The sequence below is a fragment of the Bombus flavifrons genome, chromosome 16, assembly GCF_040668555.2.
Source record: "Bombus flavifrons isolate JBK064 chromosome 16, iyBomFlav1_principal, whole genome shotgun sequence".
In the NCBI taxonomy this organism is placed as follows: domain Eukaryota; kingdom Metazoa; phylum Arthropoda; class Insecta; order Hymenoptera; family Apidae; genus Bombus; species Bombus flavifrons.
In genome coordinates, this window is record NC_138457.1 from 8,289,287 (window position 1) to 8,314,532 (window position 25,246).

Consider the following 25,246-nt stretch of genomic DNA (forward strand, 5'->3'; position numbering starts at 1 on the left):
CCTCGCATAAATTTGATCGACGCTTCTAAGCTTTATTCGAGCCCATGTGCACGTGTATCATATTAAACATCTTACGCGACATAATTGATGGTAACCGTATTAGCCACGGAGCTCTAATGAAGAAGAGGACTATAAAGCTGTCAGCGCGCTCCATAAGCTTCAGGCAAACGAATTCCAATCGTTAAAGCGACTCGAAGAAGAAATAATCAGGCAAACGGTGCTTAAATAAAAATATTAAACGAGCACAAGTGTCGGGCGTCTTTTAATAGTTCGCCTAACCCAGTTTCTTGCTGAAACCAGCGGTGCCATATTTTCGCGTCTCATCCCATTGAGACTCGTCATTTCCAACCGGTTCATTAACGTTCCGACCCTCCAAATACAAAAATCCTCGAATCTGTTGGTTTCTCATTTAACGAAGCCAGGCCAATGCCCATTTAAAATTCATTTCTTGTTCAGTTGTACTGTACAGTGTTGGCGAGTGTTAGGACACTTGATGGTTCTGTGTCAGAGACGAGCATGACGATTGGTGCAGAGTTTCGAAGAATTTCTGCAATTGTAAAGATTTGGTTATTTGTTTCGTAAGAAGAATTGCGAAATTTGTACCATGTCGCTGCGAAATATCGTTCATTATTTCTCGCGAAAGGATCTGAATACTTGTGAGCAGGGGCGCTGGCAAATGTCACGCCTCCTTGCGCCAAAAATATGAACCCTTCGTTATGGAACAATCAGGAATTAATTGAGCCGTGCAACTTAACGAGTTCCAACCTGGAGAATCGAGATATCGATCGGTAAAGTTCGTTTGTACGTTTCTGATCTTGCGATGGTAATTGCTCGCGTCTTCAAAATTCAGTTTTAATGACTTCAGGCTGACGACTTAATAATGACAATACGGTAACAGCCGAGGTTTGATATTTTTGATTAGGCGTATAATTACATCCGCGATGTAAATACATTTCCTCGAAAAATCGAACTGAAAACAAAGTTTTAACTCGCTGCGATTAGAAGGATTCTAACGAACAGTTCGAAAGTTCCTCAAAGTGGGGATTCATCGATTTATCATCGCTTGGCTACCAGATGTCGCTGCATGCAAATGCATTGTTAATTGAGAAATCCAAGAACTGGGAAATTCGTACGTTAAAATGTCCAACGATTGAAAAACCGCGGAACTGAACGGAAAATTGAAATATTTTAAAACTGAAAAATCTCGAAATCGGAAAATTCGAACGTTGAAAAATATAGGAATCGAATAATGTGTCGGAATAATGCGAAAACTGACAAATACGAGAATGGGAAAATTGCAGGGTCGAGAAGTCCGATAGTTGAGAAAATCCAAAATTGGCGAGATTCAAAAGTTCATAGATGTAGATATCGAAGGTTCGAGAAATTAAAAAATCCACATACTGTTTTTATTTCCTGATATTTTGCTATTATTAGCTTGCCCATTTCACCGATATTCACATAATAAAAAAATATTCTAACCACTATCGATCCACTGTCAAACGAACAGGGATGAAGGTATCTTCCAACGTAATACGTATATGACGTGGAAAATTTCAGCTCGACTGTACTCACTGCAGAGATTGTAGGCGCTTGTTCTTCAAAGTCAGCAAAACGGTCTAAAAGCCTGGCAGGGAGCACTCAACAGGAAACGATGTCGGCCTTGTTATTAGAAGAAGATCATGACAGTGAGCGTGTTGAAAGCCTTTTAGCGATCACTTTGTGTCGGCGGTTTTGAATTTGCGGCCCTGCAATCCGATCAGGAGCTTCTTAGGGGGTCAGACATTTTAGTAGGATACTAGATAGGCTCTTGAATGTATAGAGTAACGTTGAGATATATGGCTACCGATCAGAATCGTGCCTGACCATATATCCATAGAGCTGACTTTCTGAGAATTAGCCCACATTATCTGATTCTCGGTCGTTCTGCTGTGCGTGCATTAAGGATAAGTGTGAGAAAGCAGACAGTGCGAATGAGACAGAATAGGCAGAGTGTAATATGATACTGGTAGAGTCAGGTCATTTCACACTCCTAATCACATATTACACTAGTGTCCGGATATATGAGCAACGATCGGCAGCGTGTTTAGCCATATATTCAGAGAAGCGATATATAGCCATATATTCGGAGAATTCTGAGAAATAGGCCAAATTATCTGACTCTTGCTCACTCAGCCGTGCGAGCATGAAGGGTCAGAGTGAGACGCAGGCAGAGCGAGTGAAGCGGAATAGACTAGAGTGTAATAAGATACTATAGGATCAGGGCATTTCTTATTCCTAATCACGTATTACGTATTTCTTTGGTTTAGTTGAAAATTGTTGGTCAAACATAGTCATGCTTAGTATCATTTTGATCGTACGAATCTCAGTAATCCGACTATGGCCATCTCGTAATAATATAATAATAAATGAAGAAACATTATATTCTTTGTGTTGCGGTAATTCGATACCGGATTGAATTACATTGATGCGAATCATAGATAACACCGAGGCTTGCAGTTCCAGGAATTGGTAGGGATAACTGATGGTCATATAAGTGGACAGAGTCATGATCAAAGCAATTGATGAAATTCTTCGATAATATTGAATTTCAAGAACAAGGAAGTTAGAGACATGGAGAGGAAGGAAACAGATGGAGAAAGAGAGACACGTGATTCCGTCGATCATAACACCACCACGTTAACAGCACAATTTTATTTTTCTCCGATCTGATCGATACAATCGTACAATTCTTCGATCGATAGATTTTTTTCTCCTGTTTTTTTTTCTCAATTTTTTTTTCTCTTTTTTACCCCTTTTTTTCTTTGTATAGTTTTCTTTAATTCTCGATTACACGATGGCGCAGGCTGCATTTTCTCCGCGACTTTTTCTTGAGTCGTATCTTGAGTTGACACGAATAAGTAACGCTTACAGTACACTTCATTACAGATTCAATAATATATATATATATATTTATATATATTTATATATATAATATATAATAGGTATTTTTTTTTATATATATATTTCTTTATGTACAGAGGGCAGCTTGCCTAGTAGGTTTGTAAACGCCGAGCAACGACTGAAGTAATCGATTGGACGCTATTTTCTTTTTTTTTTTTATTATTATTATTTTCTTTATGCTTTTTTTTATTTTATTATGATAATTGACGCCAAATATCGATGCGCTTGTTTGCGTTGCTCCTCTATCGATTCGTGGTCAATTATATTTTATGCAAGGCTTAAAAAATCCTAAAACAATTATTATTTGGAATGTACATGTACAGTGACGACGACAATTTTTATTCATTGGCACAGACAACGTTGTTTTATAATATTCTGTCTGATTTTTTTTTTTTATTTAGTTTCTTAGGGAAGTTTAAAGTCTTCTTTGCCAGAGAAATAGCCAGATTTTAATAAAATATTCAACCTTTATAGGTTCTTTTGAAAACAATATTGATTGAATTAGAATTTAGCGAATTCGATGAATTTGTCCATAATACAATATGTTGGTCTAATTTCGATATTCGATTTTCATGTATTGATTTTTCACTAATTGGAATTTAGAACAATTCATCGGTATGCTTTTATCATTTATTCTCATCGTGCAACCGCTTAATGATAATAAATTATTATATTAATTATTATTTATGCTTTAGATTCGAAAGTTCCGATATACAGATTTAAACTTCCCGCCGTAAGTATCAAGACACTTACTAATACCTAGTATACTTACATATCGAATTTTATTTTCCATTTAGTTCATTATAAATTTCTTATTTGATCGTGATGCAAAATTAAGAACGCTAAAAATATTTGTTAAAATTTCTCAATAAACCTGATCAAGTAAGTGCCCTAATACTTACACAGAATTTTATAGGAAAATCTGGTCTGTGCCAATATCTTTGTTCTTCAAAGTAAATCAATCTTCGTTCGACGAAGAAAATTAACGAATGCCCCGTTATGAATTCGTTGAGAAACATTTACTCTGATGTATCGACGTTTGCTCAAGTAATACAAATACGACACTGTATAGATAATTGTTCCTCGAAGTAAATCGGGTCGTTTTTAATCCCTCCAATCTGACCTGTTTCACGCTCGATTACTATGCCGATAAAAAATACTCGAAACCGTTTTAAGGACAGTATCGAATCTCTTATATCACTTTCAAAAATCGTTTCGAAAATTGGGGCATCGACGGACACGTACCTCCAATCAAAATGGCCGACATGCTTCACCTAATGGAACCTCTGCTCCGGATTGATCCGCACTTTTCCTCCGTTTATTGTCACGCAATCTTAGGAAGCAACAGAATTTTACATTTTTTAATTCTTTGTTTGAACATAAAATAACGTGTTCTCGGAAATATTTTTGGACAATTATCTCATAGTTTCGTAATCTTTTAATTATTAGGGGATCTTGAATTGTTAGGTTAAACTTTCCAATAATTAATGAACTTTAAAGTGTTACGTAATTTTTTAATTGTTGATAAATCTTAAAATATTTAATAAATCTCCAATTATTAACAATCTTTCAACATAAATAATTTTTTAGAGCTCTATAAACATTCAATTATTAAGTAATTCCCAATTATTCAATAGTCTTTCACTTATCCAATAATTGTCCGATTTTTCAAGAATTTCCCAATTATCGAACAATTGCCCTAATGTTGATAAATTTCCAATTGTCCACTAATTTTTAAGTTACTAATTTCCCAATTATTCAATCATTCTCTAATTATTAACAAATTTTCAGTCACTACACAACCCTCCAATTGTTGCTCGAATTCTGCTATTTCTCGGAAACTCTTCACCTCAATGTCTTTATCCAAACTGCACGATCTTGTTAGAGAACGAACAATTTTCTCACAACGTGAGAAATTCTCGAATTTTCCTACTTCTTGCACCGACACACACGAATTTATGAAAATTTCCCACCTCAATGGGCAAACTTGTAGCTTCAAGAAAAACGAAAGCCTCCCAATGGAAGACGAGACTTTTACGAATTTTTCTCGAAGAAATTCTTTCAAAAGAAAAAAAAAAAGAAAAAGAAGAAAAATATTCACGATCCACAAGTGTGTCGAGCGTCCACGTCACCGTACTTCAGCCGTCGCAACAATTCTATTAACATCGTCTCAGGTGCCCGAGCTTCGATCGAGCCTTCGAGGATCAAAGTTTTGAAAGTTGTGCATCAGATCGACGTCGTCGAGAATAATAGGTTCGAGGGAGAACAGCCTCCAGAAAAAATCGAGTTCCTCTATAAGAAGAAAGGAAACGCCATTGAGAATACAACACATACAGATATATTTCAACTCTTATTTTTTTTTTTTTTTTTGCAAATTCTATTCACCAGAGCTGCAACTTTTTGTTCGACGATTTGCGCCATGGCGAATTCAGAAGTGTTTATTAACACATTCGCTGCTATTTATTAGCCCTTTTACGATCCGAATGTTTCATGGACTGTGTAAAAATGAATTGAAAAATATTCTTCGATTGTTGTTGGTAAGAATATATTTTTCCTGATTTTCGATAATTGGGAAAAGATGCGAAAATTGAGAATTTTATGAAATATAATTATTAAATGAAAAGGACATTAGTATTGAAATTAATAACAAAAACGAGTACAATTGCATTAATTAAAGAAAAATGATTTTAGTATAAAATTTTCAAGAATTAAAATCAATATCCTGTTCGCTATCTTGTACCTTTATCGATTAATTATAATATAATAATCTTTTAAAATCGAAGATAACTGAATTGACGCACCATATGCGTCAATAGCAGCGAATGTGTTAAGCCCCATTCACGCCTGAAAAAATAATTTTAACCATAAATCGGTTAAATTATGTTATCCTATCCCAAACGCAACAAAATTCAATCTGACTCACATTCAATAGATATGTCATAACTTCATTTTCAACATTGTACATTTTTCAAGTGTGAAAGGGACTTAAGGCGCTTCTTCGTTGAAAATTCTTGGTTATCGAGGCAGCTGCGCATGAAATCGTCAAAGATCATCGTTATCTAATAATTCATGCTCCGTCGAAACGAATTACAGTGATCTTCAGAGAAACAAACTGATCCGTGAAAAGAAGATTGGAAAAATGGCGGGTGAGATCAGTTTGTCCCTGAGAAATATTTCTAAGAAACATGGCTGCTTGTTCGAACGACCCGCCATTGGAATGTCTCATTTGCAGTGAAACCGAGTCTTAGGATGAATTATTTCGATCAATTTGGGTTCGATGCACTCACGTTCCGTTTCACTTCAAATGGTTCGCTCTTTCGTTATTGTCCTACTCACGTCGATGAATCGAGCAGAATTTTCTGTCTAATTAAAACAATTTTTGAAACCAAAGGAAGTAATATTTCTCCTTTTTCAATTTACGAGTATCAATTTTGTATAAATTTTCATTCAGCGAATTCGTATTCCAATGAGAAAGATGGAAAATGAACAGCGTGACAAGAACGTATCCCCACCTTGAGCCGTTGGGAATGGCGCTAAATTTAAATCTGTTAGGGGTACAAAATCGTAGAGATACGAAATATAAATTTCCTCGTCATATAGGTCAGATATATCGCGATTCTGCTCTTTGTTCGAGCTTTTCACGATGTCTGACCCTTTCTTACAATTTCCCCGTCGAACCCAAGAAAAATACTGCAACGTCTGCTCGTAATCGGACTCGGATTAGCTCGATGGCACCTCCGCGTAATCAGGCTACAACCATCATACATATTTATATATGTATACAGGGCGAATCGCGTGACTAATTGCTCCTACAGTCGTCAGTGAATCGACCATCAAGCTTCTGATCGAATATCTAAGAAGAAACGAGGGAAAATGTTGGATTTTTTAATCTAGGAGGTGTGGTCTATAATGCGTGAAAGGATAGCAGCGTCTCTTACGGTAAGAAGTGGAACTATCCTTAACACAGTGGGGATCAAATCTTCTTTCGTTCTGGGATAAAAAGTTCCATTAAAAGTGATTGGTTACTAATAAACAATTTATGAATTAGAAACGAAACATTAAAATATACAAAATATTGTTGAAACTATTAAATATCATAAAGTTATAATTCTCAAGTAATTAGATTCCCAAATTGAGCCAATGGCAAAAGATAGGTTAGAAACTAAAACATAGATATTGAAATTATTGTGAAGAGTAACTTTGCACGTTGAAAATTTCAAGTTTGGGTGATCCTCAAATATCGAAATTCCCAAATTTGATTAATGACAGAAACATGAGTGAAGAACTTAAAAGGAAGGAATTCAAAGTTATTATCCAGTACGATATTCAAAGTTAAACAAATCTACGAAAATTAATTTCCAATAGCTTTAATTCCCACATTGTTGTAATAACAAAGGATAGATTATAGACAAGACCAAAGCGATTGAACCAAATTATCCCAAAGAACAGTATGGCCAAATCGGTGTAATGATAAAAGATAGGTTAGGTCTGAACGACTCGACGTTTATCTAATTCGAAATTTACCAAATTTCTGCTTCGGATTCTCAACGATCGTTTTATCAACACGGGACGCAATCTTCGTCAAATGGAGTAGCACGGTTCGCCCTGTGCATATACATTATTTATGTGCACATATATAAATATATCGATCGAGAAAGGAAGAAAGAAAAAGAGCAGAACGAAGAACGGCCGGAAACATAGGTCAAAGGAACGATGAACAAAGTGAACTAGAGCCAGCGTTTATCACTCGACCTTCCTCCTCCTCTCTTTCTCTCTCTCTCACTTGCTCTTTTCCCGCATAGCTACACACTCGCACGCATAGCTACACACTCGTCATACACACAAGACCACGTGCACAAACGTTCACACATACATATACAGACATACACTCGTTTTTTTCTAATATTTCTTCATCATTTCCCTTCTTCATCTTCATCTTCATCTTCATCTCCTTCTTCTTGTTTTTCTTCTTACTCATTCCTATCCTTCTTATTATGCTTGCAAAGCAATTAGATGGGCGTCCATGTTCTTAGCAATTACAATTGTCGTCCGTTGGATTGGTCGGCTGATCGGTGAGTCGTTGACCCTTCGCCTGACCCATTCCACCCGCCAGCAAGGTCGGATCGTTGTCCAAGGACTCGCTCATCTTGTCGCATATTATGTCCACCAGCTGCTCGAATACCGTCTGTAAAATGGAATTTCCTTCGGTTTAATTGCCTTGATATTTGAGGAACATAGGGGGAAAAAGATGCCGAGTAATTGAGCTGTACTAATTGATGCGATCGTGTGATTAATGATCCACTAGCGGAGATTGGTTCACACCCTCTTTTCAAACAAGGACACATTTGTAGATCTAACTTCTCATAGAGTCACATAGTTAATCTGGATACAGTCTAATTCTACGTCCTAATATCAATCTTCCTTACCTTGTTTCTAAAAGATCCTAACCTAACCTAACCTAACCTAACCCGACCTAACCTGACCTAACTTAACCTGACCTAACCTAACCTAATATTGGCTTACTCTGAACCTCACGTACACAGATTTGGCCTGTTCGAATCTCAATTTTGTTTAACACTTGTACCGTCAGTCAGTTGGTCGTCGTCAAACTTTTACATGACTTTTCAGTGATTCAGTGAAAGCGAATGGTCAGAAGAAGGTTATAATCCCAATTTCTGTAACTGTATGGATGTAACAATCGGCAAGTAAATAAAGAAATTCATATAACGCATAGGCGTACAAAATAAATTGGGATAACACGATAAAAATTCAATCATGACGATGGATTCGAGGGAATTTTCTCAAGAGGTGAAAAGTAGATTACAGCAATCAGCGAGTGACAGTAAGATCTGCGTCGAAATATGCGGCCATCGAAGTGTTAAGTTACTTCTAAAAAATTTAGTGTAACCTCTGTGTAGTGTAATGTAGATATTGACTTGATCTAAGGCTAAAATAGATATATAGCTCGTCTTCTTCTACTTTTGCTATAGAAATAATTCGTGGTCAATCGACAATTGAAAACAGCTCAACAATGTCTCTACTCTGTGGCCCTAACTCTTCTCGCAGACTTTACACGTTTACTCAAACAGTAGACATCTGATAAGTTTCATATCTTGGCTCAATATTCCTTATAGGACCAATCATATTTACAACATAACATGCGATTCTCTTGATACTTCAATTTGCTCAATATCTGTAAACCTTCATACGTATTGAATGTTTGACGTTGTTTGATATTGTCTCACGTCGCCTGACATTTTCTGACGTCCTTTTCTCACATTGTTTAATGTTACTCGACCTCGTATAATATCTTTTATCGTTGTTTGACATTGTTTGACGTTGTTTGACGTTGTTTGACGTTGTTTGACATTGTTTGACGTTGTTTGAACAGCACTTTCAGTAACGAAAACACTAAAAATCATCGTTAATCCTCTACAAATTGCTTGCCTTGCTATCGTTTTATGATACCAAGGTGTTTTCCAATAGAAAAGCTGAAATCTCATGTACGTCACGCGGTCTAAAGGTAGACGCGGATACCCGTGGGCAGAAAAATCGATCGAATGTACGTCGATATGCCAGTGCCAATAGGTTTGACCCGTCGTGTTGGGATGATTAATGGGTGTAGATGAGCGGTAATTGAGGATGCCTGGTCGAAGGTAATGGCGCACTGTTTACACACACCATCGCGGATGGAAATAAATGTAGAAACGTGACGCGATAACCTTCTCAACCGCGTGATAGTTATGTATTGGGTAGGATAATGGGCTGGGTAAACAGTCGAAGAAAAATGAAAATTGACGTGGTGTTTAACCATTGGTAGAATACTTTGTATGACTTCCATGAAGAAAGAATAATAGATCTCTGGAACTAATTTTAAAGAGGCTAATTTTTTGAGCTTAACCCAAATCCTAATGCAATTTTGGCTTCTATTAAAATTTGGCTTTAGCTCATAAACTAATAAAAAACATTCCTGATTCTTGTGTCTCCAAATGGTAATCAATTCGAAGCCGTGTTCTAATGAAACGAGCAATGGTAATTTTGAATTCTACTAAAATTTTGCTTTAGCTCATAAACGAATAAAAAGCATTCCTGATTCTTGTGTGTATCCAAGTGATAACGAAGCTAAAGCTGAGTTCTAATGAAGTGGATGAATCAAGGTTCGCTGAATAAAAAGCCATCTAAGATTCTGATGTCTCCAAAGGGCAATTAAGCTAAAGCCAAGTTTCTTTAGGATGAAAAATTGATCTATTGGAACTTGGCTTTAGTTTGACGCTAACCTTACCAGGCCAAATGAACGGTTTCAAAATTTAATTAAAAATCCTACGTTCCTTGTTATTTCATTCGTTCGTCTGACTTTATGTAAATTTGTATATTAACAAAAACTGAGAAATTCATTAGTCAGACAATGTTTTTTATTAGTTTATATGTCAATATGAAATTCTATCTTAGTATTTGCTAATATTATGATATTATAATCTTAAAAGTCTTTTCATCAAAATATTTGTCAAAATATGAATTTTTATAAGAATTCACAATGTGATTATAAATTAATTATAAACGAATGAAGATGGTTCAGATTCTGGGCTCACCTTGATGTTGATGTTTTCTTTAGCCGATGTCTCAAAAAATTGGACGCCTAATTGGTCCGCCAATTGCTTGCCCCTTTCAGTAGTTATCACCCTTTCGTCTTCCATGTCGCACTTGTTGCCAACCAGGATAACCTGAGCGTTGTCACACGAATAAGTTTTGATCTGTGTGACCCAGTCCTGCACCGAATTGAACGACTCCTCGTTTGTGATGTCGTACATTAGGATGAAGCCCATCGCGCCTCTGTAGTAGGCCGTCGTTATCGTCCTGTATCTTTCTTGACCTGCGGTATCCTGCAATAAAACAGATCCTCAGATTAAAATTAGCCTTTTATGACTTTCAAGGTTATTAAATAACAACTAGAAATATACCGATTGATGGGACTAATAAGTCTGTTTGTGTGAATTAAAAAATTCATTGAAACAAATAAATAAATAAAATCAATTCAATTATAATTAATTCAAATGAATAGTAATATTTTCTGAAGTACAATAATTCTGACAGGAATAATAAAATTATGAGAAGCTTTTCTGCGAATTTTAAAATTAAGTGAGAATTAATTGACGAATTTTCTGTGAGCATTTTAATATACAGGGTGGTTGGTAACTGGTGGTACAAGCGGGAAGTACGGAAACGTACTGCACGCGTACCGAGCCAAAATTCAAAGTCGATTTTCTCGAAAACAAAGCTTCAAACGAAAAATTTTTATTCTATATTTTCGACTTCTTTTTTCACGTAGAATCACCCCCTTTCCGCTTGTACCACCAGTTACCAACCACCCTGTATTTAATTTTAGAAACAAATCAAATAAATTCCCTTAATATTCAAGGAAATAAACGGTAATATTCTCTGCAATAATTAACATGGATAATAGAAGCAACAAATTTCCAGTAGAAATTTTCAAAAGTTAAAAAGCAATTATCAGCGTACTGAAATAATTGGTACACCATTTGTGAAATTGGTAAATTTTTCTCTAAAAGAAAATTAAAAGAAGTTATTAAAAGAACAGCAGTAATATCTTGAACCATTGATGAAAAATATTGTTTAAATAATTATTGTTTGAAAACGATGGAATAAATTACGATTACTACGAGTGTCTTGAACAAGGAAGCGATAACGTTCGATTCGGTTGATAAATGAAGCCACGTGCGGTACGCTGTGCTTGTGGATGAACGTTACAATTTATTGACAAAATATTTTCAACGTATTCTTTCTGCTTCTCTTTTTAATTCCTTCTTTTCAATTTATTCCAGTTGTTTTCTTTTTCCTATCTGTCGATCGAATTTACATTTGCCCTTCGGCTTTATTTCACGTGTATAACTGTAAAACGATCTATCGCTTAAAAATATACTTCTTCCTCTACCAGTATTTCTGTCCTTTCAAGCTTTTTAATATTTCAAAACAAATCGAAGAGAGAACATGCTGCCTATAGCTGTTCTCTATTAATTTCTCTGTGCAAATTCGATCGACAAATAGGGAAAAAAAAAAAACAATTGGAATAAATTGAAAACAACGAATTAAAAAGAGAAGCAGGAAGAGTACGTTGAAAATATTTTGCAATAAATGGAAAATATGGACAATTAGTTGGGAACACCGAGCCAGAGGAAACAGTGAAATATTTATTTTCCAATAAATTGAAACATATGGAAAAAGCAATATTATACTGAATATTCATATCGTATATTATTTATGTAATCTATTATTATTATTATTATTGCGTTATTATAACTTTTGTTAGTATTATTGGTTGGCAACTAAGTGATTGCGGGTTTTGTCATTAAGTGGTAATGACAAAACCCGCAATCACTTAGTTGCCAACACAATATCATTAATTTATATAAATATTGGATATATCATAATTATTATTCAACCCGGCAATATTATTGCACCTTAATTTTAATCCCATGGATGTTGGAACTGAATTTTTGCCCCGAGGGATTTCGTACGACGAAAGGTGAGTCGCGACAAATTGTCAAATTGAGGCAACAATTAGTTTCTGGGAATGGCGGGTCGAGCAACTCAACGTTCTTTCGTGGGCACCAGCCTTAAACATCCAGCAGCAACTTTAGATTATAATTTGTTGGGTTGGCAACTAAGTGATTGCGGGTTTTGTCATTAGGTGGTATTGACAAAATCCGCAATCACTTAGTTGCTAACCTAAAAGATGTACGTCATCGGACTGAAACAAAATCCGAGTGAATTTTCAGTTCTTTGATCTCCCACATTTCAGAAACGAATCGTCAGCTTGAAAATTCGTTGCGATTCGTGTCTTGTGATAAGATACGATTCCTATTATCAGAAAATTCAATTACAAAATCGTGGGACCGGAAATGGCTGGAAGAAGCCGCCATTTTTGTTCACCTGAAATTTGTTTATTGGAAAAAGTACGTCTTCTTGATGAGAAACTTTCATCTAACTCGTATAAAGTTCTCGCCATTGTGTACTGACCTTTATGAAATATCAGTTATTCTACGATGTACGTGATAATACGTTCAAGTCACAGTCCAACTTTCGGTGCTTTCAGTTTAAGGTTAAGTGTTACTAGGGTTAGGTTGAGGTTAGGTCGTTAGGGTTATCGTCTTAAAATTTTATGTTTGGCGAGTTTTGACACACACACTCAACAGAGGCTTCATAACATGTATCGTATCTCCTCGAAGCAATCTAATCCTACGTAATCTGTACCAGGTATCATCTAGCAAACAAATTATGACGAAGTTTGGCATAATTTAGTAGATACCGTTTAAATGAATACCCGTGGGTCGTCAGACCAATTCACCTGATGACGTTAAAGATACTACACTTGGAGTCGTGAATGAAAATAAAGAAAAAAAAAAAAAAAAAAGAAAATAGCAGCTAAAAAATACAAAATGGACAAAACGATATAATTAAGATACATAAATAAATATAACAAGTAGCAATCTTCTCATAGACAGGCAGGTTTCAGGCATTTTACACTTTGTCTAAGATAACATTTTTTCAACATGTTGCTCGTTTAAGTTTAACAAATTTGATCGAAATTTTTGTTCAAAAATATAACGTTGAATCAAAGTGAACAAAAGAATTATTTAAATATTATTCAGTTTCGTTGATAAGGTTTTTTCTCTTCAAAAAGTATCGACCCTACTCTGTCACCTAATAAATATACTGTCCGTGATAAAACTCATTTATTCTCTTTGCACATTTTTCAATTTTTAAAATATTCTCGCCATAAATTGTAAGAAGAAAGAAATAACATAACATAAGATAGTGGAAAAGCAAGGGGAAAAACGTACGGGGTAATACTGACCCAGATCTGTAGCTTGACCCTTTTGTCGTGTCTGAAGACCGTTTTCACCTTAAAATCGATGCCCACGGTCGATACGAAGGCCGAGGTGAAGGAATCGTCCGCGTAGCGGAACAAAAAGGACGTTTTGCCGACCGACGAGTTGCCGATGATCAGCAACTTGAACATGTAGTCGAAGTTCTGGTCCGCGGCCTCCTTCTGAAACTTTGGATCCTGGCCGGCCATCTAAAAAGAGTTCCACATTACGTAAATGATCTTTATTTTACCTCTTTTCGTAGTTACATCTCGCCTATTCCACATTAGACACAATCTCGTTCGTTTGCTGCAACAACTCGAAGTTCATCGTTCTCGAGTTATTGACATTTCGTTTAATTAACAAGCTATTGGTAGAGAAAACAGTGTTCCGTTAAGTGCGTTGAGTGAAGTTGGGAAATTCGTCGCGCGAGGGCAGCAGCGTCGCTATTGCATCATCACGAAACTGTAAGAACATTTCAACTCGTAACTCTTTTAGGTTATGTCACTGTTACAGCAAATGAACGATTCGTAATCTCAAGCTGCATAACCACAATCTCATTCAGCCATAACACACACTCGTATTGTCATATTTGGTCGATAGGTTTGCGAGTATACGACTGAAATTTACAGACAAATGGAATGCACTTCGAGGCTTAACTCGATGAATTGTTCGTGGTATCATACATTATCGAACATATGCGATTGTTATCCAACAAGATCTATCGGGTGTCTTTTTTTCAGTCTACATTTGATGCACGTGCAGTAACGTGCACCAATGTGCAGCAGCCTGTTACCGTTTTGCTAATGTGATTGTCCTTCGACTCTTATGTTTTCAGCCATGTTTTTGTACTTCGCTAATGACAACGTCAATTTATGTTATATATGACAACGTAATTTATATACGCTTCTTTCGTATCATAATTTTATGTGCAATATTTACATGTATTATGTCCATATGCAAATTAATATTTCGATAATATCTTGCGATTATTTTTCTCAAACTTCGCTTGACTTTTCGGACACCCTGTACGTTCATTCGTATCGTATAACTTATTACGTCGCTATTTAAAAATTTATTAGAAAAATTGCCTGTGAATATGTTGTATCGTACGTTACGCCAACTATGTTGCAAACAGATCGAAAACAAAATATGACGAAACTTTATCAGTACACTTAGCGTTATTTATAAACGTGTGGCATATGTTTATCGAGTTTGGAAGAAATTTAACATGCAAATATGCTTAGATACTATATGTATTTTGAAAGTTTATTATTATAACAAGTAATGGTACAATATGTTGCAATTTCTGCCACTTGTACCTGTGACTACGTTCAAATGTATGACTCATTTTTGCAACATTTCCAAGCAAACGATTTGTCGCGGAATTCATAAGAAAAAGTACGTATCAAGACACAACCTAACCCTGGTCTTAATAATTTTAATAATTTCCCACAACAAATAGCAAAGGCAACAATTTTTCATCGAGCAATTTTCCAGGAAAATAACAAATTTTTATTTTAACATTTTTCAATATATTTTGTATAACACGTAGTATATTCAGAAAACAATTTTCTAATAAATTTGCAACATTGTCTCGAAGTTCCTACCCTCCTAAAGGCCCACATTTCTAGAAAAATCGACAAGAAGAGGCTAATTCGATTCTCTAGAGTATCTCTGTTAGCATTCTGCGACTCTGTCTAACGCTTTCACCGGCTGTTCACTGTCGATTAAGCCACTATGAATTTTCCACGACGCGTTCGCCACCTTCGATCGAGCAACACTGCAACATAGCAATTAGCGTTATCGCGACGAAAGAAACGCATGCCGGTACCGGAAGTTTGCTGTGCGGGGTAATATCGACGATGGACATCAGTCGAGTCATCCTCGTCCTAAGTTCCAACACGGAGTCCTTGACAGGTGGCCTGCTATTTTTCGTTGATTTCTCTGTTTGACTCTTCGTCTCTTCGTCTGCCATTTTCCAGCAACCAATTTTTTCAGAATTTAATTTTTTCCCGGTAGTATGTTCGATAACTTGGATCCGATTACTTTGAAATTCCAAAATTATGGAGAACGTGTAAACACGCGGATGGAAATTTCGATGGAAATTTTTCCCAATTTCCCTCGACAGAAAATATACGAACTGTCACTTTTTTCGATAAATTTCGATGGAAAAATAAATTACGAAGACTTTTCTAGGAGAATCTTTTTCTCAGAATAACGAGAAAGCACAGGTGCAATTATTTTTCATAATTTTGTTAACCTCTGATTTGGAAATAAATGGCAAATATTCAGTCGGAATTAAAACGAGCCACACAAAGGCACGTGGACACAATTTTTTTAGCAAATCGACAATCCGTGAATATTTTTAAGACGATTCCACTAAACGAAAACTCATTTCGGACTTGGAAGCGGTACACTGTTTTTCGTCATTTTTCTTCGACACTTTCTACGATGATCTGGCACAAAGGCACAATAGGCGTGACAAGAGCAACGAGGTTCCAATTAGTTGGGAAATGGCTAACTGATAGACGAATGGCCAACGTGGCTATGTTTGTGGTTTCTTTCGTTTTTGCCCGTTTCTTGTCATTGTTCTTTCCACGATATCGCGGTTTCCTGATACGTGTGAACACGCCCACGCAGGGCTGGAAGAAGAATGTCACACGTGCGGTGCCATTGTCTGCTTCGTCTATTGCGTTTGCCTATCAATTAATGTCAATTGTAAATTATTCTTTGCTCGATGCTATCAACGTTATAACATCTCTACAATTGCAGAAGACAAAAGTCTGATGTACAGGATGATTTAAAAAATTGCATCGGTCTAGCATCGTTCGACGCAGGCATCTCCACTTCGATCTACGTCCAACGCGTTCACATTCTAATCTACCTAGTTTTTGCTATCTCGTTATTTATCGTCGTTATCTTGTCACTTGCGAGTTATTTTTCCAAACGTTGTTTTCCAATCTTCCGTGGAACATTCGTATTGACGCGATTGAAAGACCGCGAAGGGTACAGCACGTTTGAATCATCCTGTAGACGTTAGAAATCATCCTGCTGGCGTGAAACATAGCAAAAATTTGTTCTTACATTTGGAAACACTTCTTTCTAATTCTATGTGCAATTACGTGTTGCACGTGTAGAAAAAGATACAAATATTGTTTAATCACTGAAATAGTTTCAATTGTGAATTATTATTAATAATATCGAACATAGTTTTGTCAATATGTTCGTATGAAATACGTTTCAATTTGTTCGCGATCAGTAGAGGTCGTTTCTTTTTGTACACCGTGTACATTACTGAATGCAATTGGCGGCACATCTGTAGCCATGACCGACCACATGATCGATAATCCCACAATGGGGACAGTCAAACCCGATAACCTCCAACTACAGGTCCGTACAAAAAGCACGTGGGCTCGACCGAGCCACCACTCATCGATCACCAAATATTTCAATTATTCGAAGCAGTAAGGGCGACCCAATACGATAGGTTGAAGAAGGAGGTCCATTGTAATTTTAGTCGCACGATTTTCTTGCATCAGTTAACTAACAATAATGTAGGCTTATAATTTATATATAATCATATTATATTAATATTAGTATTAGTTATATACATATTTTTTAATACTAAAAACATATATTATTTTTAATAAATTTATAATATAGTAATATATTATGTTCAATAAATAACATATATTTAATATTAAAATATTTATGTATTTTATAATACATAATAGTATTATATTGTGTTTTATATATATATATTTAATATTAAAAAATATATGCATATCATAATATATAACTTTTATTATAATATGACACATATATGTGTGTGTGTATATATTTAATATTATATTTGCATGCGTATGTATATTTAATATATTCAATATTATATATATATATATATATTATATTTACATTATTACATTGAATATAACTAATACTCATATAATTGTAAAATATATATACATATATTATAATATATAATGGTATTATACAGTGTAATGTATTACAATCAGGTATATAATAGCAGTTAGCTATTAACAGCCAAATAATATATATTTAAAAAATAATATATTGTTTTAATATTAAAAAAGAACATACATATTTTGCAATATATAATAGTATTATATTATGTTTCATACATGTATATTTAATATTAGATATATTATTATCTAATACTGTATTATTTAATATTATTATATAAAATATATCTACTATTAAATATATACATGCATATAACTAATATTCATGTAATTGTAAAACATATATATATATTATGATATATAATATTATTATTTATTGTAATGTATTACAATCAGGTTTATAATAGCAGTTAGCTATTAATAGTTAAATAGTATATATTCAAAAAATAATATATTCCTTTAATATTAAAAATATATAAATATTTTACAATATGTAATAGTATTATATTACGTTTCATATATATATATATTTAATATGAGATATATTATTATCTAATATTATATTATTTAATATTATTAGATTAAATCAATATATATATATGCATATAACTAATACTCATATAACTATAATTATAGTTATATTATTTCATTGAATATAAGTAACACTCACATAATTGCAAAATATATAATGATATTATATTATATAATAGTATAACAATCAGATTTATAATAACAATTAGCTAACTCCTTAAGAATTTATTAGCAACATCAGCAAATTAACGATAACGATAACTTTTCCTAAAAATCAAATACCAAATACGAACATTCCTCGACCGTGAATTGAATCGAGTTGTTCCGTGGAAGTGGCAGCGAATCGGTGGTTGGCAATCGTCAGTTGCTTCCTAAGTCGATAGGAAGACAACGAGTTCCGCGTCCGTGACTTTTTCCGGGTGCCAGGTGCGGCTATACATATCGTCGATCCACGTGCATTGTACCCACGTACAAAAACAAAAACCCTTAAATATCTGTTCCTACAAGTTCGTGATCCGACTTAATGCTTCTTAGACAGACATTGGCTCTTACTGTGGTGCATATATAATAGGAATGACACGTACCATCCTATAATTCCAGATGGTGTCATTGCTATTCGTATGGAATTTCCAGTTCTACAATATGAATTACAAATACCACGTAAAACGAGCCTTCCAGCTGCCCTGACTCTGCTACAGCAACATCGATAATGTAAAAACTGTCATTCTCTTCCATTGCCACCAACAAAGAAGAGAAAGAGAGATCTGCCAACGTTTACGGTTCTCTTCTTCCACAGGAAGAAATCTGCGATTTTAAAAAACAAAAGACCACCGAACCTCCTACGATTCGATCAAAAATTGATCTGCCAAATCAATTTGCAAACGCTTATGATCCTGTTCTTCGCTGAAAAGAGACCTTCAGTTAAAAAAAAAAAAAAAAGAAACGAGAAAATATTTTGAAGTTATTGGTTGACCAACTTGATCAAATGAATCGATCAAAAAAAAAAGAAGAAAAAAGAAAAAAAGTAAAGTGATCCAGTTTTGAAAATGCAAGGGACGAACGTCGCAACGAGAAAGGACGAATTCTTCTGAAAAACCGTACGTTCGACCTTCGATCGAGTCAGCGATTACAAGGTCTAAGAGCGAAATGTAGCGCTGAACGAAGGATCAGCTGCGATTTCGTGTGCAGTTATTCCGTAAAATAAATTTAAAAAGAGGAGAGTCTATAAATAAACTGGACGTGGAGGCAGAGAAACAGAGAGACAGAGAGAGAGAGAGAGAGAGAGAGAGAGAGATTTTTACTTCGGGGTGGGAGGCTCTTATCGATTTTCTTGGCCGAGCCACACAGCCATAGCTACCAGATTTCCCTCGGATTTCAAGTCCTATCGTTTCCGCCTCGCTTCATTCTACGATGCTCGTCCAACTAAAAGCTACTGCCATCCCTTCGATAAAAGAGCATGCAGACGCTCGCCAGACTTCCAACAAATAACCCAAGAAGAATTGCTCGATAACCAACCTCTTATCTTCCCCTCTAACTATATCGCACTGACTATGAAACTTGAAGAAACCTACTAACGTCATAGTGGAAGCTAGCTATGGACGTGGGACCACTCGAAATCGTCTTTTGTATTTTTTAAGTAAGTTAAAAAAATTAATAAATTGAAAGGATAAAGAAAACAAAGAAGATAAATTGAAAAATTAACAAACTGAAAGAATAAATAAAATAAAAAAAGCAAATTGAGTGAAGCAAAAGTTAGGTGAAATGAAGAAACGTGATCTCTTCAATCTATTTCGATCTACTGAAACATTTATTCACAGTTACGTGATCTCTTCAACTTCCCCATTTTTCTAAATGGGATATTATGTGCGTCATAAACGTGCATTATGACAATCATAAATCGAAGAAAAAAGTAAAATAATTTCTCGCGAAAAACCCATTTCTTCGCATCTCTTCGGACCACCGTTAAGCGTCAAACTGAAGAAGCAAAGTTCATGCGCTTGCAGGATTGAAACAAGCGACCCGAGACAGTTTTCAAGGCGTAGGAAATCACGAAGATCCGACAACTTTCATAAGATTAACGATACAGACTCGAATATCTTCATAGGGTCAATTATGACCCATTGATTTTGGGTCTATCTCGTCACACGACTCAGGACTCTCTCGAGATTCTCACGCGAGGCTACCTCGGACGCCACGTTCTCTGTTCGCATTCCGCAGGCAACCGCTTCCATAGATTGCGCAATTCTGGAATAGCGAAATGGTATCGCAATATCTTTTCACGTGCGAAAGAAATTGCAATTGCTGTAGCAGTTGCAACTCTGTGCATTTAAGAGCCAAGGAAGATCGTTGTTAACGAAATATGGTCAGCTAGTCTGCACAGCATTTTCTTCCCTTTCTTCGTCCCTCGGGTGGACGAAAGACCGACGTGTACCTGGTGTTCTTCTTCTACTTGATCAATCGTTTGAGTCCCAAGGGTGTTTGAAAGAACAGGGTCGAAAAATCGCAAACAACGTGGCAACGCTTGTCTTCATCGATTGCGAAGAGAACTAAGATAGCGCTCGTCATATTTGTAATTTGTACGAAATACATCTTCTTATTATACAGGGTGGTTGGTAACTGGTGGTACAAGGGGAAAGGGGGTGATTCTACGCAAAAAAGAGAAAAATATAGAAAATATAGAATAAAAATATTTTTTTTTAATTTTTTTTTCTTTTTTTTTAATTTTTCCATCGAGACAACGATCTACAGTGAGATCCGTTATAACGTACCGCACGCGTGCCGAGCCAAAATTCAAAGTCGATTTTCTCGAAAACAAAGCCTCAAACGAAAAATTTTTATTCTATATTTTCGACTTCTTTTTTCGCCTAGAATCATCCCCTTTCCGCTTGTACCACCAGTTACCAACCACCCTGTATATACGCACTATTAGTTTACAAATATTCCAAGTTTTCTTCAATAAAAATTATTGAGAAGATAGGAATGAAATATTGGGTAATATTAATATTAATATGGGTAATAAAATATTGGGCAAAATACCGTGAGTCCTCCGTAGCGTTCAAACGTAATGGCACTTTCCCACGCCAAACCTGAACAGCGCGATCGCGCTGCTTGCCACTCAAACAACTAAACACTGACACGAGGAACTTACAATTCCTGGCTATTCGTGACATGGCGAGTCTCGTCATAGGTGGAATATCACAAAATGCTGAAGATTCAACGAAGAAGACGCAACGTTAGAAACGAACAGCGAGCGTGTTCGAGGACCAAAATGAGAAGATTCTGATCGAAGATGATAGCGAATGCCGCGAGTGTACACGCGAAAATGCCGCTTACTTTATGGTAAGAAGAAATAAGCTCGAGGATGGACGCGAAGAAGATCGGAGGAACAGAGTGGCAAGCTTTCGACGCAAGATGATAATGCAGCAAGTTCGACAGACTATTCAGCAATATCGAAACTCTGGAGAAAAATTTCAGCCACCTACGCGTGTTGCTCCAAGTGGGTGGCGAAGAAAGTAGGACAAGGTTCGCGATAATCGTATCGCGACATGTTAACACCGAGGTGGTGCGCACGAATGCATGCAGAGCGACGCGATAACGCGTTGCACGAGCTTTGCTAACGTAATATCGCGAGGAAGAGAAACGAGCGTCGCGTGAATCTGTGAAACTAGCTTTCTTCGGCGGCACGATACAGTTTTAACTTGATAGAATCGTGTATAGTTAACGTCAGGTTGAGTTCGGTGACCTGCTGTACCATGACCTTGAAATCTTGCGCAATTCCTCGGCATAAGTAACGCGGAAAAATAATCTATCGATTGAAATTCCTACAAAATAAAATTCGTCTTTTCGTACGCGATCTATTTGCCGGACGATTTCGAAGATTCGAAAATTCGTCGTCCGGTCGATAAGCCAGTGCGTGCCGATCTAAAAAGAAAAATAACCTAAAAATAAGTCGAAAACATAAAATGAAGTTTGTTCGTAAGACGCTCCATTTTCGATTAAATCGCATTTGAAAATATGTGGGCTATGTGCCAACTTGCATTTTTAGGTTAGAGATATTTTAAGGTTATGGAAGATATTCTGCGTTGGATCTGGTTGACGAATACGAAGTAAGATGGGAGAAATTATTCGCGATCTATCGTTAAACAGACCTGAAAGAGGGCGGAAGAGATTGTTCGTGAAGGAACCGACGAATACAAAATTCATTGGGAAGTTGAAGTACCGAGAAATAAGTTCACAGTATCGATGAATCGGTGAAGCGAGTTTCAATGGTGAAATCTTTCAAGCACTCGGCCCCTTTCCACAGTTAATGCTCTTCAGCGACTGACACACGGGTCTTTGTGCTCCAAGAGCCTCTCAACCCTTGACTAAATTCAATTCCTCCGACTAAAGACACTAAAACATTCAAATACAACGACTTGTGTACTATTTTGTTAGCCTCTTTCCTGTGCGAAAAAATCTCCTAACATTTCTTTATCGGCTGAGCAGATCGTCCAGTGGTTTCAAAGAATCGGAGATCCGAGAAGATGATGGGCGGAGCTTGGACAAATCTTGTGCCTCTTGGGAAATATTTCGCGATAAAAATTAGGCTAGGCAGAAGAGTTGCTTCGAACTTAATTTGCAGATGAAACTGTGCTCAAAGGGTTTGCAAACAGTGGAATAAATTTGAGAAGCTAAGATGGAAGATTCTTGAAACGAAATTTGAAAATACAGTAGACGCGAAAGCAACGAAATTTTGTAAATAAACGATGTTGACACAGCGGCAAATGAATGAAAACAATTATAACGCAAGTTGTTTCGAGCTTAATTTGCAGATATAAAAAATCTAAGAACAGTGATTTTCCATGCAATTTTTTTAAATAGCAACGAAAAATTAGAAGCTCGAGCTTTCGACTAACTAAATTCTGTGGTCTGAAAAATCGAATCGATTAACCTCGCCTCAAATCTAACCAAAGACACAGAACATCCAAGAAAAGAAATCAATTACAAACACGATATCCATACAGTTTCAAACAGACGGAATATGCCTTTGAATTTGTCCAATTTCCTAACCCTGTCCCTCTACGAATCACAATCAGAGTCCTGCATTTAATCGTAAGAGATTCAACCGGCGAGTCAGGTTATGAAATATGTCTTAAAATGGCGGAAATATTAGGAGAACGAATAGATCGAGCACAATTACATAGCGCCGTGGAATGATGGCAACGGTGGTGGCGAGTGGCTAGCAACAGAGCAAATATTTTTGGAAGATCGATTCCCAACCCCTGGCCACCCACGCCGCCCGTTACACAGTTTCGATTTCAGCGGCTGGCAGAATGAACGTAGTCGGAAGATGGAGCCTCCGTATACGTACTCGTGACGCTCGAATCTGGATCCCGAAAACGCGTGCGGATCGATACGTTGGATTCCTCGATATCGGCGATGCCCGGCCGATAACGTTGCCAACTCGGTCGCCTGTCTACCCCTGATCGTTAATAATTCCTGGTTATGTTGCATGCGATGGCATGGCATAGCTGCTTTTTAATGTCGACGTGATCACACAGCTGACATGTCTGTCGTCCCTTTGAAGGCTAAAGAGAGGGAGGTAACAGGAGAGCAAGAGAGAGGGAAGAAGGTCACACAGATTGGATCGGCACTGATGGTTAGTGAAACTTGCCATAGAACTAACCATCGTATTTAGCAACCTTCCGACTAGGTCCATAATCTCAACATCGCAGGAGCAACGGATAGCTCCTGAGATGAGTCTTAGACCAGGGCCAGCAAAATTTGAGGAATTTCTGGATTGAACGATTTAAGTTAATCGAGAAAAGAAGCGAGGCAGGGACGACGAGAAAGCAGGAATAGGCTGTCAGCGAGGATCATGCAAGCGCAGAGCGCGTGAAAAGTCGACTCGACGACCACAGTTTCTAGCGTGAGAGAGGAAACCGCGAGAGTGGGAGAGAGACAGGGGGAGACAGAGAGAAATCAATAAACGGTCTATCGACGAACTGTGGCTGGTCGGGCAGAAATGTATCGAGCTTAAAGTCTAGTTATCGAGATTCTTCTCGAGGACATGGACACTGACGATTCTCTGTCGTTTCCCGTCCAACGAGTCGTTTCTCCGATCATGTACCTCCTGAAAATGTTGATCCTCTCACTGTTGATCGCTGAATAGTAGGGTTGCACGCCACGCGTTCCACTCGAACCCTGCACCTCGCTTCGATGATGAAATGACTCCGAAACGCGAGTCCGGAGATTCCCGACACACGACTTAACACACGGTAGCACAACGGGGGGTTGTTTCGCGACGATTTTAAAGAGACTGGACTGGCCTCGGTAAAGCCTCGCGCCACTGTAGCCCGCTATAGTTAAAATATCGACCATTTCGTGGACCCCCGCCCGTCCTCGGACCAATCCCGAGAAAGGCCGCGCCTGCGCCACAGGCAACCCGACTGACATCTCGAAACCGGAGATAGAACCCCGTTTCACGGGGGAGGGACACTTGTTGATTTCCTGGTTCGTCGGCGCCTACGACAATGCGCATGAATCTCACTAATTCTTCTGTAGATGTTTCCTTTATCGACCGTAGGTAACTTACCTACTGTAACTTGCCTATTCCATTTCTGCGAACTCTTTCTATCGGTTCCTGTATTACGGACAACGAATTGCTCGTCGACAGGCGCTGTGAGATAATTTCCGAAATTTGCAAGAGTGTGCTAGCATTATTGCAGAGAAATTAGCAACATAGCAACCACGATTGTTTGTTCGATAGAAATTTGACTTACTTCTCTCGTTGATTATTCGTGTAAATTCTAATGAATGTTAATTTCCTTCGTTATTTGCAAAATCGTTTTGAACATGTCTCACAAATCCTGGAACTCGGGTAGCAGTCAGGCGAAAGAGAAAATCGTGTTGGAGCCGGAAGTAAGCTGCGAAGGTCAAGTAGTAAAACGATCACATTCCGGACGTGAGCTGGACGAAGCGAAGCTC

The 25,246-nt window shown here is 36.9% G+C and overlaps 1 protein-coding gene across 4 annotated transcripts; it reads right to left on the reverse strand.

Moving 5' to 3' along the window:
* Positions 1–4,433: 4,433 nt before the first annotated feature.
* On the reverse strand, positions 4,434–24,622 carry Rab3 (RAS oncogene family member Rab3). Of its 4 annotated transcripts, none has more exons than XM_069129202.1 (4): positions 24,390–24,622; positions 13,814–14,035; positions 10,530–10,820; positions 4,434–8,125 (listed from the first exon to the last, which is right to left on the reverse strand). In XM_069129202.1, the coding sequence occupies exons 2-4, from the start codon at positions 14,033–14,035 to the stop codon at positions 7,970–7,972; spliced, it is 669 nt and encodes a 222-aa protein (XP_068985303.1). In that variant the 5' UTR covers positions 24,390–24,622; the 3' UTR covers positions 4,434–7,969. The 4 variants fall into 4 exon arrangements, with proteins under 4 accessions (XP_068985303.1, XP_068985301.1, XP_068985302.1 ...); XM_069129200.1 differs by lacking the exon at positions 24,390–24,622 and adding an exon at positions 15,658–15,899; XM_069129201.1 differs by lacking the exon at positions 24,390–24,622 and adding an exon at positions 15,434–15,648.
* Positions 24,623–25,246: the final 624 nt, after the last annotated feature.

What these genes read in the sequence shown, in the direction of transcription:
- Rab3 (XM_069129200.1), bottom strand. Translation starts at nt 15,801, where the DNA reads ATGGCAGACGAAGAGACGAAGAGTCAAACAGAGAAATCAACGAAAAAT. An exon ending in GGGTCAAGCTACAGATCTGG is followed by an intron (nt 10,821 to 13,813) that starts GTCAGTATTACC and finishes GTTTTATTGCAG; the next exon opens with GATACCGCAGGTCAAGAAAG. An exon ending in AAGAAAACATCAACATCAAG is followed by an intron (nt 8,126 to 10,529) that starts GTGAGCCCAGAA and finishes TCCATTTTACAG; the next exon opens with ACGGTATTCGAGCAGCTGGT.